Below are 15,133 nucleotides of genomic sequence, written 5' to 3' on the forward strand. Positions count from 1 at the left end.
GTTTCCAAAAACAAATAACCTATATTTCTTTACATTTACAGGAGATTTACACCCACTTTTTACGTCTGTAACATTTTACGATTCCAAGATATTCTGTAGATATAGTCTTTCAAAAAATTCACCTCAATTTGTCACTCCTGTTTAACCGCCATTAACTGGCTTTTCCAAAAACTAAAAAATACGTGTTTCTTTATTTTTAAAGGAAATCCCATATGCGAATTATCAGTTCTGTAATATCTTTCGTTTCTGAGATATGTGTATCCTCATTAAAGCCATTCAACCCATTTTTCACCCTTTTACACCCCTCCTATTAGGACTTACTGCAAACAAAAAATACGTGTTCCTTTATTTTTAGAGGAGATTCTAACCACCAATTTTTACATCTGTAAATTATAAAGTTTTAAGATGTAGACACACTCATTTTAAAAAATTCACCCCCGTTTTCACCCCCCAATATTTGGATTTTCCAAAAACCAAAAAATACCTGTTTCTTTACTTTTAAAGTAGATCCAAAATACCAATTTTCAGGTCTGTAATATCTTCAGGTTCTGAAATATAAGTATCCTCATGAAAGACATTCAACCCAGTATGCACTCTTTTACACCCTTCCTATTGGGATTTTCCGAAAACAAAAGATTACGTGTTTCTTTATTTTTAAAGGAGATTCTAAATACCAATTTTTACATCTATCAACTTAAAAAGTTTTGAGATATAGATACACTCATTTTAAAAAATCTCCCCCTTTTCACCCCCCCCCCATTAATTGTATTTTCCACAAACAAAAAATACGTGTTTATTTATTTTTAAAGGAGATCCCAAACACCAATTTTCAGGTCTGTAATATCTTCAGGTTCTGAAATATAAGTAGACTCATGAAATGCATTCGACCCCTTTTTCAACCTTTTCCACCCTTCCTATTAGGATTTTCCGAAAACAAAATATACGTGTTTCTTTATCTTTAATGGAGATTCTAAATACCTATTTTTACACCTATAACCTTTAAAAGTTTTGAGATATAGATACACTCATTTTAAAATATTACCCCTTTTTTACCCCCATTAATTGGGTTTTGCAGAAACAAAAAAATACGTGTTTCTTTATTTTTAAAGGAGATCCCAAACACCAATTTTCAGGTCTATAATATCTTCAGTTTCTGAGATATAAGTAGCCTCATTAAAGGCATTCAACCCCTTTTTCACCCCTTTTCATACCTCCTATTGCGATTTTACGAAAACAAAAAAATACGTGTTTCTTTATTTTTAATGAAGATTTTAAATACCAATTTTTACATCTGCAAACTTTAAAAGTTTGGAGATATAGATTCACTAATTTTAAAAATTCACCCCCTTTTCACCCTCCCATTAATTAGATTTTCCAAAAACAAAAAAATACGTGTTTCTTTATTTTTAAAAGAGATCAAAAGTACCAATTTTCAGGTCTGTAATATCTTCAGTTTCTGAGATATAACTACCGGTATCCTGATTAAGGGCATTGAACACATTTTCCCCCATTTTCACCCTTTTTCACCCCTCCTATTGGGATTTTCTGAAAACAAAAAAATACGTGTTTCCTTATTTTCAAAGAAGATTCTAAATACCAATTTTTACATTTGTAAACTTTTAAAGTTTTGAGATATAGGTGCACTCATTTTAAAATTTCACCCCCCCTTTTCACCCCCTTAGCAACGGAATATCCAAAAATCCTCTCTTAGCGAGCACCTACATCTTAATATGAATGTATGCCCAAAATTTCATTTCATTATGTCCAGTAGTTTTGGCTCGGCGATGATGAATCAGTCAGTCAGGACAAGCTATTTTATATATATATAGATGAATGAAAAATGAAAACCTACAATGTTTTCCAGTCTTGACCGGCTCAGGGATGGAATGAATGAACCAGATATAGGCTATTATTACAATGGGGTCGCCACTCCCAAGGCGATATTAATGACTGATAAATGCTATGAAATAATAATGGAGAGTGTTGCTGGAATGAAAGACAACAGAGAAAACCGGAGTACCCGGAGAAAAACCTGTCCCGCCTCCGCTTTGTCCAACACAAATCTCATATGGAGTGACCGGGATTTGAACCACGGTATCCAGCAGTGAGAGGTCGACGCGCTGCAGGCTGAACCACGGAGGCTCTTCATATTATATAGTACTGATAGCTAAATTAAACAGCAATGGTGAGATAGGGGACCCTTGAGCTACGCCACACTTAATTTCGATGAGTTTTGATTTCTTATGATCAGCTTCCACTTGAACATTGTTCTTGGTAAGAAATGCTTCAATTAGCCTACATAAGTTTGGAGGAAATTCAGATTGTTGGAGAGATCGTTTGATATGTTCATGTCAGAAAGAGTCAAATGCTTTTATGACGTCTAAAATGACGTAACAATCCTTTTTGTTACGTTTCGCATCTTGGAGGCAACCATTCACGAGGGAAGCGTTGACATGAGTTCCAGGTAATGGCACGAAGCCACGCTGGTGTGGACTTAAGTGTGACATATAAACGCAGTCTCATATCTAGTACTCGTTCAGGTATTCTCCTAATCACAGAATATATGCATATAGGTCTCCATTCTTTAATATCATTTATGTCTCCACCCTTATGTATTAAAATTGTTCTGGCCATTTAGAGTTTTGTATGTGCGTAGGAAAAATGAAGCATCGCGTTGATGAGTAACGTCAGAAATTTAGTAACCTTGAGATGCCTAATGCACGAACTGTAATATGATCTGGGCCTGGTGAAGTGTCAATTTTAATGTTGTATAATGCTTTACGGACGTCATCTCTGAAATATTAATATCAGCAGGTAAGTCAGTACTTTTTTTCATGAGAGAAAGAGGAGAATTGTTATTTTCGGTATCAAAAATACTTTCAAAATAATCCGAAATCGTAGTTATTGGAATTTTACAACAATGGGCCTTAGTAGTTTTGTCCAAAATTTTGCGAGCAGTTTTCCACCTCTGATTATAGAAATGGTACTGGGCTACCTAATAGGCATAACGCTCTCTATTTTTCTCTCGTAGCCTTTAGATCTCCGCTGTGGGTTACGAGAGGTTGTATGGTCACATTTACGATTACTTTGTAAATTTATACTTTTGTAATATCTAACGGCAGGATGTTGAGAGCCAGGTAATTGATTTACCTGATTTGCAAAGAACTGCATAACCTAAGAAGTAAAAGATTCCGGCTGATCACAATCACCGTTTTGCATAATATATGAAATTCTATCCTCCCAACTCTTCAGAGGATTAATATTTTCAGTTTCATGCTCAGCGACCATTGGGGTTTCTTCTGTCAACTATAAGCTTTCCCCAGCATTCATGTTACTAGCATATTGTGTTACGATTGTATTTCTCCTTTTCTCAGGGTGAGCTTTTCCTATGTGAATATTTAAGCCTAACGTCGATTTACAACATTTATTGCAGATAGGCATGGAATTTCGTCATCAAGCTGTGCATCAACGTTGGGTGTTTTAATTCGGTATGTTTATTTTAACGTTGCAGGAGATGCACGTTATTTCTTTTTCATAGAGTTACTAAAGTAGATTTCAACTTACTTTAAATCAAAATATAACGATGAAAAAATAATTCACAGCCATACAAAATATATAATCAAACAGATCAATATCGTCGCTCGACCGGTAAAAGGTTGTATTCCACAAAGCTCTTCCTATCAATTATTTTCCTTAAGACTGGTCACGCCTCCCAGCCACGTATGGATATGCAGTCCATTAGAACAAATTTTGTTGTGTTCATTTTCCTATGCCCTTGTGTAAGGGAAAATGAACCTTACAGTACCGTACTGTAGGAATGTACGTTTGCATGTAAGGTTCATTTTCGTTTAATCGTAGTCATAGGAAAACGAACACAATGGACATTGTTCTGATGGACTGCGTATCCATATGTGGCTGGGAGGCGTGCCCAGTCTTAAGGAAAATAATGGATAGGAAGGGTATTGTGGGATACAACGTTTTACCGGTGAAGCAACGATATTAAACGGCAAGCTATTGGTTTTCTTGAAGAATACGGACTGAGACATTTATGATAATTTAATTTCTCTCACCACCTTCTTTCCGTAACAAAAGTATTCTAATAACTTTTCCGAAACCTACAAATTACGATATTATTCTAAATATTCTCTTTAAAATGGTGACCGAAATTCTTTGAAACTAGGTAAACATTTAAGCTTAACTATTCTGTTTGTGCAACGTTTCACTGTTCCTAACTTGCCAAGACGCTGGTGTCACGTTGATCTCTTAATTCACATACTTGTTTTAAGTAGAAGTAACGAATTGGAAGTTCCTAATGACAACACTACGCTAATATTCGTCTAGTAAGGGGGATAGTCCACACTGTACCACGCATTGAATACAAATACTGGGCGTAAAATTGAACGTTTAGTCTTACGAACGTTTAGTTCATCACCCATCGAACAGGATGGTACGGACTAATTTCTGCGTCTAGATTTACTTAAACATCTTCTTTGTATCAACATTCAAAAATACTGTATATTCTTCATTATATGAGTATTTGTTCCAATGTGAAATTTTATTTTTCCCTCATTCTATACTAAAATTATATTTAACCTCTTGGTAAATCAGGGTAAATGTAACAAATTATAACTAGTATGAAGTTGTTATATATCGATGGCTTTCTTTTAAAACCTCGTATGTCCTATTGCTCTTCCTATCCATTATATTCCTTAAGACTGGTCACGCCTCCCAGCCACACATTTATATGTAGTCCATCAGAACAATTTCCGTTGTGGTAATTTTTCTATGCTAAAGTGTAAAGGAAATTGAGCCTAAAATACATTATACTGTAGGAGTGCGTAAAATCGCCAAGCAAACAACATTCCTACAATACGGTATGGTAAGGTCCATTTTCCTTTAAACTGTCGCATGGGAAAATGAACACAATGAAAATTATTCTGATGGACTGCACATAAATATGTGACTGGGAGGCGTGACCAACCTTAAGGAATATAATGGGTAGGAAGAGCATTGGGACATATGAGGTTTTTAAAGAAAGCCAACGATATTGAATTGAGTTTTTCTTGTTTGTCATAGGCATGTGATAGGTGTGCGTAAATAAAGCATTCTTTGAGGAATATCTAGCAAAACTTAGTCATCTAATGCACCTTCCATTCTGTATTTATACACTTTTAGCTGTCAGAGAACAAACTTACCATTCATTGAGAATATTGTTTTACGTCTACTGGTCGATAATGATTTGACTGAAAAATTCTTTTTGTTATCAAAACAGGAAATGATACTGTATAGTTCTATCTATAAAGTTTTGTATACGAAACTAATGAGCACATTTACTTATGTTCAGAAGTATGATTCACCCCAAGAGAAAAATGTTTTCTATAAATTCTCACAATTCGTGGGATCCTAATTCAAATGAAAGCACAAATGATTCAAACATATTCATCAGACCTCATGCAAAACATGTCAGTTATTCTGAATATTTATGTATACAAATAACATTCTAATTTCCTACTTAAGAACACATACACAATGCAGTATATTTTTTCAAAATACGGGACTAAAATGGTAGAAATAAACACAGATAATAGATAATCAGAAAATAAAAATTTAATTCTTACCGCATGCTATTACAGAACGCTACAATATAAAATATAATACAAGACCTTCACCAACATAACTTTTCAACGGACAGAATTTTTCAGACCAATAGATGTCGTTTATAAAATACAGGACATTACTCAACATCAGCGAATGTACGTGCTTGGAAAATGTTGGATAATTTTCCGGCTCATGCGTGTGATTAAAAATAAATTTATTTTATAGTTTGGTGTTAAAACAATATTTCAGCCATAGAAGGCACCCAAAATAATTTAAAATCATCCACATAATACTTAAAATTAAAGTTGACCCGTAGTTTTACGAAATACTCACTAATTGAGAATCAAAAGTTTACCAGACAGAGATTTATATTTAGAAATAACATTCCAAACGCTATCTAACGAAAGTTTCGAGGATACATAGGAGAGACTGATATACTGAACAAGACGAAGTACATAACGATGGCTTTATTTTAAAACCTCGTATGTCCTATTGCTCTTCCTATCCATTATATTCCTTAAGACTGGGCACGCCTCCCAGCCACACATTTATATGAAGTCCATCAGAATAATTTCCGTTGTGGTCATTTTCCTATGCTAAAGTGTAAAGGAAATTGAGCCTAAAATACATTATACCGTAGGAGTGCATAAAATCGCCATGCAAACAACATTCCTACAATACGGTATATAAGGTCCATTTTCCTTTAGAGTGTAGCATGGGAAAATGAACACAATGAAAATTATTCTGATGGACTGCACATAAGTATGCGACTGGGAGGCGTGACCAACCTTAAGGAATATAATGGGTAGGAAGAGCATTGGGACATACGAGGTTTATACAGAAAGCCAACTATAAATGATAACTCAATGTGCGGATTAAATGTAAAGATCAATTTCAGTCTCATAATGTAGTAAAAGAAAATAACTGAAGACAAAAATTAGCACTGTATTATTTTGTACTAAATTTCTGAGTAAATTTTCCAAATGTAAGGTAGACTTTGTGACCGAAATAAGACAGTTTTTTTACTATGCTAGTACTGCCTCAATATTTAATAATAGTTTCTACGTCTTACTGAAGAGAAAATTAGGAAAAATTAAAGTATACTCTACTATAACGTAAAAAAAGGACAAGTTTTAAAATTATATGCAATCAAACTACATTAATATAATTTCAGACTTAAAATAAGGCACGAGAAAAAGGTACCGTATAACCTAATCATACCGAGGATATAAATTAGCACATAAGAACTTACTGGGATTTGTAGCTACATACTTCGACATCTTCACATTATCTTATTTAATTACTGTATATCCATGGTGAGTTCTATAACGGATAAACTTCTTATTCGAACAGAAGGAAGAATGAAACATTAATATCATCTGTTGTACATAAGTACAAAGAATTTCATACTTTATCAAAAATGTAAACGATCTACATGGATGTGGCAAAGAAGTCTGAAAAGTTCTGTTCTACTTGCTGCTACATTGTAAACATGCCACTGTGTTCATCTTGATACTACTCACCGCACACCACTCGATCGAAGGGGCTCATCCAATCTGGAGGGAAAAATACATAACAAATAATTGTTAAAATGAATCTCATCCAGTCATTCATTTAATACAACGTAACAAAATGGAAACCAAATATACATCTTATATTATCAATAATTAGGAGTGGTGTTTTTTAAATAGCAACAACAAATGATATGGTTCTAAATATTTGTACTTCAGTATTTCCAATTTTAGTGATCTGTACATCAGTTTTAATGCATTCTGTAAACGAGAAAAAATGCGAAATTTATCAAAATGTTATATAATTGTAAAGGTAACGATTTTTCAAATTTCATTATCAGTAATATTATTATAATATATGCAATTTTGCTGTTAGTTCTATGTAAATACTATTTCAATTGACTTTACCTATTTATATATTCTATATTTTTCTCCATGACCCTAATTTGTATAAAGCGCTACAAAATGCTAAATTTCTTATTTAATAACACAAAAATATCCATGCCTCTCAATGATGCATGCGCTTAAACATTCAAGCTAAGAAACACAAGCAAGGATGAGGTCACAAACTCAACAAATAAAGCTATATACTTCCTGTTAAGTCACTTCATAACATATTTGTAAAGTGGAAAAGCTAAAGGAAAAAATGTCAAAATTGTAAAAAGTCAAGCTCAAGTAAAATGTTATTTCTAAAATTTTTCTTCTGAAAACTGAAGCCGAGCAATTTGTGCATTGGGTCTCTGATCCTTGGTCCTTTTAAATGAAAAATGAAATGGGGTATGGCTTTTAGTGCCGGGAGTGTTCAAGGACAGTCCTTTTAAATACTTTTACGTACAAGACAGCGCTGGGTGCAAGCACCACCATCTCTTGCAAAGCCAGCTCCATTTTTGTTGCATCGTTCTGTATCTACTTCTGTGTTTAACATTGAATTTGGAGTCCGGCTCCATGGTTAAATGGTAAGCGAGCTGGTCTTTGGTCACAGGGGCCCAGGTTAGATTCCCGGCAGGGTCGGGAATTTTAACCATGATTGGTTAATTTTACTGGCACGGGGACTGGGTTTATGTGTCGTCTTCGTCATCATTTCATCCTCATCACGACGCGCAGGTTGCCTGCGGGAGTCAAATCAAAAGACCTGCACCTGGCGAGCCGAACATGTCCTCGGACACTCCCGGTTCTAAAAGCCATACGCCATTTAATTTCATTGAATTTGGAGGTAAATAATAGAAGCTCGTGTACATTTACGAATCGAAATACAACTAAATAGCTCAGAGAAAGGCAACATCAAGCCATAAAAGTGGAAAGGCCATGTATAGGAGGACGTAAGGAAGGTAATTAAAACTGCAAGCCTTCAAAATCATCTCGTGTCTTCGGTAGGAATGGAAATTTCCTTAAATTAAAAAAATACACCAAAAGAAAGAAAAAAGGAAGCACCATAAATACTTCGAAGTTGAAGATATAAAAATTATCATGGCTGAGGATGACAGAACACAATCCTAGAGTCATTATGTAAGTTATAAAGGAAATTTCAGTGAATGTACCAAGTGGAAAACCTGTCGTGTTTTCAACAGGGTTATTACGGTGGAAATTATTATATCAAGGGAATTTAAAGCGGTACCAGATATTGTTACATTTCCAGAAGCTAAAATAGGACCTGCAGAGTTTGTTGACGATGAAAAAGGCTTTCGCTACAGGATTTGTACTTATGTAGACACCACGTTGACCAAGTAAACGGAATGAGCTCAATTAATAAGTTGGAGCATAAGGTACATTTTAAAATTTACGGTTATTCTCACCTGAGGCGTATTAAGATATCATAATGATAACATGCGAAATTTACATAAACACAATCAACTTTCATTTGTTATTATAAATAAAAATATTATAAAAATGGAAGAGTTTTTGCTGAAATTCTCTTAGCTAACGTTTTGTCATTTAGCTTCTTTAGCTTCTCCACGCTTAATTGAGCTCATTCGTTTGTGGTCACTTATAATACAATCATGTTCTTTGTCCAGTACTAATATGGGACTCAATTATCACTATATTTAAAGAAAGAAAGAAAGAAAGAAAGAATGAATGAATGAAAGCGAAGTAAGGAAGCTTTGGACGGACCGAGGGGCTCAGAAGGTTACGGCGATGGCCTTCTGACGCCAACTTGGCATGTTCGATCCTGGCTCAGTCCGGTGGTATTTGAAGATGCTCAAATACGCCAGCCTCATGTCGGTAGATTTACTGGTACGTAAAAGAACTCCTGAGGCACAACATTTCGGCACCTTGGCGTCTCCGAAAACCGTCAAAAGTAGTTAGTGGGAGGTAAAAACAATAACATGAAATTAATCAAACAAGCTTGGAGCTGAATGTGATTGTCGATATTTCGATCACAAGCGTAGGAGCCTCAAGATTTACATTTAATTAAAGCAATAAGGTCTTGAACGTGTGCTGTGGTGGTTTTTTACGGGTATCGGGAAGACGGTACTTTTCCGAACACAAGTTCCTATGCTAAACTTAACCGTCTTAGTCGCCACTACAAGCCCTCGAAGTCTGTAATGGGGATATAGAAACATCTTGTACAGTCGTCTGACGATAAGTCGCGTTGATGCTGGGTAAGAGGTGTGAGGGGTAAGCATGGCTACTCCGCATGCGCCTATCTCAAATCTCAAGGCCTGACAATAAACATCTGTTCCATCCCCGGTGACTCTTGCAAACTGAGATGCTGTCGTGAAGTTTGATAGTGATAGAGCAATTGTGCCCTAGTTACACATTTACTGTATGTACAGCATAATTACCAGTTTTATAATGAATATACATTGATGCAGAGAGGTCGCATTGTCTGTCACGACCTATGTTTGTAGCTAAGAGTGTAGTATCTGTTACTCTTGCCGTACCTACAAGCTGCCGCGACTTCTCGTGACACGCAGATAGTAAAAGGAATCACCCATTTTCATCTATGAAATCCTTCTGCCCAATTCTGATTACATGCCTGGTTTAGTGTACTAGCCGTAAGATAGATAACATCAGGAAATCGTCGTTGCGGGGACAAAACCTCCTATGTGATAATATTTTTGGAGATATACTGACCAGCATCACATACATTATGAAGATCGAGAATGCCTTTACAATATTCACACGATATTGCACTTTAGATGACAAAAACTTACCGGCCAAAGTTCTAGGCTAAAATATTTCACATAGGAGGTTTTATCCCGCCAGCGACGATTTCTCATTCATGAGCTCAATGTAACATACGATTTTGGATTTTTTTAATGTGAAGACGGGGAAATGTGAATTCCCTAGCAGGGCCGCCAACACATAATATCTCGTGTCCGTGTGCAGTAAGGATATCTAATCACATTCTCTACCACATGATGACATTTGTAGCCTATTTGAAGCAGTTATTTGAATTTAAAACATAGTGTAGCCCTTTGGTTACACTGCATTGTAGGGTGAATCACTAAACTGTTGAAAACAATATTAGGACATTCGTAATGAAGACGTAAAGGCCGTTTAGGAAAAAACATGGTGGATTAAGCCAAGAACATGTCATTTCTCATGTAATTGGGTCATATGATGAGGATTAAGAATAGGAAATAATACAAGGTAGGCCTACTATTAGAATTGACCATGGAAGGTGGGCTATGTGAAGCAGACGATGCCAAGGCAACGAAGATTACAATTGTTGTTTAAAGTTTCACGTTTAACAGGTGTCGAAGTATAAGTATCCACGTAATTTCTTAAGACCAATGGCATTTATGGAGAGATAATATCGTCGCTAGAACGGTAAAAGGTTGTATTCCACAAAGCTCTTCCTATCAATTATTTTCCTTAAGACTGGTCACGCCTCCCAGCCACGTATGGATATGCAGTCCATCAGAACAAATTTTGTTCATTTTCCTATGCCCATGTGTAAAGGAAAATTAACCTTACAGTACCGTACTGTAGGAATGCACGTTTGCATTACGTATTTACGCACTCCTAGCGTACAATTCCTGTAAGGTTCATTTTCGTTTAATCGTCGACATAGGAAAACGAACATAACGGACATTGTTCTGATGGACTGCGTATCCATATGTGGCTGGGAGGCGTGACCAGTCTTAAGGAGAATAATGAGTAGGAAGAGTATTGTGGGATACAACGTTTTACCGGTCGAGCGACGATATGATGTCACAGTACTAAAATGAATAAGGGAGCGTTTAAATGTATAAATACAAATTTCTGACCCAAAGACTTGCAAATTTAACTAACACTATTCTATGACTTCTGAGTATATCATATCTTCGCTTCACCGGTAAAAGGTTGTATCCCACAATACTCTTCCTATCCATTATTCTCCTTAAGACTGGTGACGCCTCCCAGCCACGTATGGATACGCAGTCCATCAGAACAATGTCCGTTGTGTTCGTTTTCCTATGTCGATGATTAAACGAAAATGAACCTTACATGCATTGTACACTAGGAGTGCGTAAATAGGTAATGCAAACGTACGTTCCTACAGCACAGTACTGTAAGGTTCATTTTCCTTTACACATCGGCATACGAAAATGAACACAACAAAATTTGTTCTGATGGACTGCATATCCATACGTGGCTGGGAGGCGTGACCAGTCTTAAGGAGAATAATTGATAGGAAGAGCTTTGTGGAATACAACCTTTTACCGGTCGAGCGACGATATATGAATACCAGTATATCATGATAAACAATTTACTTAGCTTTTAAGACATGTTCATATGGAAGTTCAATAAGGAACTTGATATAATAACTACTGTGTTCATAATTAGTAGATCAATTCAGTAATAATAACTGAACAGTTCCCTTGTCTCTTAGTCCAGTTTCACTATTGAGTGATATAGTAATTAGCGATAACAATTCCAGGAAGTAACATTCATGTCCTGTTTAAGATAGTGATCAGTGAAACTTTGGAACACGGAGAAAGACTGGGGCGAGTACCGAATGTGTATTGTAAAACTGGGAAGTATATCAGTAGGAGACGTTTATAGCGTATGTGCTTGTTGTAATATGCTGAACAAGAAGGCCGTAAATAACAATGGACGGATTTTATTTGGTTAACGTCCTTTATGAGGTTTTAAAGGAGTCGTGAGTTAAATACACCAATGCTGTATTATCCCTTATCGATATCCTACTATTAATGTAGAGAAGTGATTTACATTAACGGCGACTGCTACTGGTAAACGTCTTAAAACATGTAATTTCAAGACACAACCAATCAAGAGGTAAGCCACATTTTACTATCAATAAAATGAACATTGAATTATTTTTCAAACGATTTAGTACATTCTCCTGTATTTGAACATTTTATTTAATATGTTAGAAACGTTTTCAAATTATTCTGGAAATTTCAACAAAATCCAAAACTCATAAATCGTTGGCTTTCTTTTAAAACCTCGTATGTCTCAATGTTCGTCCTGCCCATTATATTCCTTAAGGCTGGTCACGCCTCTCAGCCACATACTGATATGCAGTCCATAAGAACAATTTCCGTTGTGTTCATTTTCCAATGCTGGACTGTGAAGGAAAATGAACCTTACCATACTGTATTGTAGGGATGGTGTTTGCATGGCGAATTTATGCACTCCTACAGTAAAATGTATTTAAGGTTCGTTTTCCTTTACATAACAGCAGAGGAAAATGAATATAATGAAATTATTCTGATGGACTGCATATAGGGCCTAAATATGTGACTGGCAGGCGTGACCAGTCTTAAGGAATATAATGGGTAGGAAGTGCATTGGGACATGCGAGGTTTTAAAAGAAAACCGTCGAATTACAAAATTAATGTACCTATTTGAAGGAAAATTCAATTGCATCTATGTACTACAAGTACATCCCGGGTACATTTTATATTTTAAATTTAAATCATATAAATCGATATCATTAAAATGGTATGGAACATTCTAGAGAACACTGTCAGCCTCAGAAATAATCATTATTCATATAATATTTTAAAAGGCCGGGCTGAGTGGCTCAGGCGGTTGAGGCGTTGGCCTTCTGATCCCACCTTGGCAGGTTCGATCCTGGCTCAGTCTGGTGGTATTTGAAGGTGCTCAAAAACGTCAGCCTCGTGTCGGTAGACTTATGGCACATAAACGAACTACTGCGGGACTAAATTCCGGCACCTCGGCGTCTCCGAAAACCGTAGAAGTAGTTAGTGGGGCATAAAGCAAATAACATTATTATTTTTTTTTGCTAGGGGCTTTACGTCGCACCGACACAGATAGGTCTTATGGCGACGATAACATTATTATTATTATTATTATTATTATTATTATTATTATTATTATTTTAATATGTAATGCCATAATGTAAAGTACGCTAATGAAAAAGTGAATATTATTCAGAATAGCTAAAGTCTTGTGTATTGTTCCTTGAAACTCTCTTTCCATATCCTATTAAAATACAGTAGTGCGGATTAGTTTATTATTGCCCATGAATTCACAGCAAATCGCGAATGAAGAAAGATTAAGTCGAGTTAGTGAAAGGAGAAGGATTTGGCCAAATTTGACCAGAAGAAGATTTTTTTTTTTTTTTTTTTTTTTTTTGCTAGTTGCTTTACGTCGCAACGACACAGATAGGTCTTATGGCGACGATGGGACAGGAAAGGCCTAGGAGTTGGAAGGAAGCGGCCGTGGCCTTAATTAAGGTACAGCCCCAGAATTTGCCTGGTGTGAAAATGGGAAACCACGGAAAACCATCTTCAGGGCTGCCGATCGTGGGGCTCGAACCCACGATCTCCCGGATGCAAGCTCACAGCCGCGCACTGCCAACTCGCCCGGTACCAGAAGAAGAGAGAGGTATAGGACACACCTTAAGATACCCAGGACTGGTTCAGTTAATTCTTGAGGGGAGCGTAGACAGTAAGGACGAAAGGGCTAGACTAGTACATGAACACATACAGATTAGAGTAGATGTAGTAGTTACGTAGAAACGAACTACACAAGAACTTCGTTTATCCAGATTAAGTGGGACCGTAACTGATTCGAATTATCAAATATCCGGATAAACCGGAAAACTAAAAAAGCAAATACAGTACATGTTATACAGCATATTACCATAAGTTGTACAGTGACATATTTTACTCAATTGTACAAAAATTTAAGAACACCTTTCTTACATTTACGACTCTATTTTATGCACTAAAATAATGTGTGAGCTTTTCCTGTTTTACATTTGTATAGCGTTTGCGCGCAGCACGATCACGAAGACGTTTTACTAACATCAGTTCTGTCGGTGTGGTTTCAGTCTGCGATTATAAATAAGCCATCAGTTTGTCCAGCTGCATTGTTGCATCTCCGTGAGTCATTGTTTTTTTCTCTGATGGAGCGCCGGTTTCACTCTCGTCCTTACCTGCCGAGGAACAAGAGGCCATAATTTATTCATCTGTCATTATACCGTAGCCTGAATTACAGCCAGTTTTCAACCAGTCATTTACGTCGTTCACATCTATGTCCGAGCATCCGGAAATGCGTACAAATGTGTCAAGGAACTCAGAAGAGTCTGCAGTTTCTCATTCTCAATTCTAGGCGAATGCCGGGACGGTACCTCTGATAGACCGCGGCCGACTTACTTCCAATTGCTGTCCTTAATTATCCTTGGCAGAAAAGACATTCAAGAAGAAACGACTGCGTAAAAGAAATCCTGTGCAAGTAAAAATAAATGTTTATTACTTTCGATCCGGATAAACCGGAGATCCGGATTAATGAGGGCCGGATAAATGAGGTTCCTGTGTAGTTAGCGTAACAGAGGGTGGGACTGAGGACTGCTTCAAACGAGTCTGTGAGCTGATGTCACATACAACAACAAAATAGATCATCCTATCATGTCATTTGAGACATGACTTTCCACTTAAAACTGAAGCAACTTTCCTTTTTAGGTACTCTTTTACTGTTAAATTTATGATGGCATATAATTGACCATCTTAGGTTAGCCGGACTGAGTGGCTCAGACGGTTTAGGCGCTGGCCATCTGACCCCAACTTGGCAGGTTCGATCCTGGCTCAGTCCGGTGGTATTTG

The 15,133-nt window shown here is 36.5% G+C and overlaps 1 protein-coding gene across 1 annotated transcript in view; it reads right to left on the reverse strand.

The window, feature by feature from the left end:
• Positions 1 to 15,133, reverse strand: part of abd-A (abdominal A) — a 410,801-nt gene that overhangs the window by 331,253 nt on the left and 64,415 nt on the right. Inside the window, exon 2 of the mRNA XM_067140485.2 lies at positions 7,122 to 7,154. Within this exon, the coding sequence (XP_066996586.1) occupies positions 7,122 to 7,154 (33 nt within the window). The remainder of the gene's footprint in view (positions 1 to 7,121; positions 7,155 to 15,133) is intronic.

This window comes from Anabrus simplex, chromosome 1, assembly GCF_040414725.1.
Source record: "Anabrus simplex isolate iqAnaSimp1 chromosome 1, ASM4041472v1, whole genome shotgun sequence".
Lineage (NCBI taxonomy): Eukaryota > Metazoa > Arthropoda > Insecta > Orthoptera > Tettigoniidae > Anabrus > Anabrus simplex.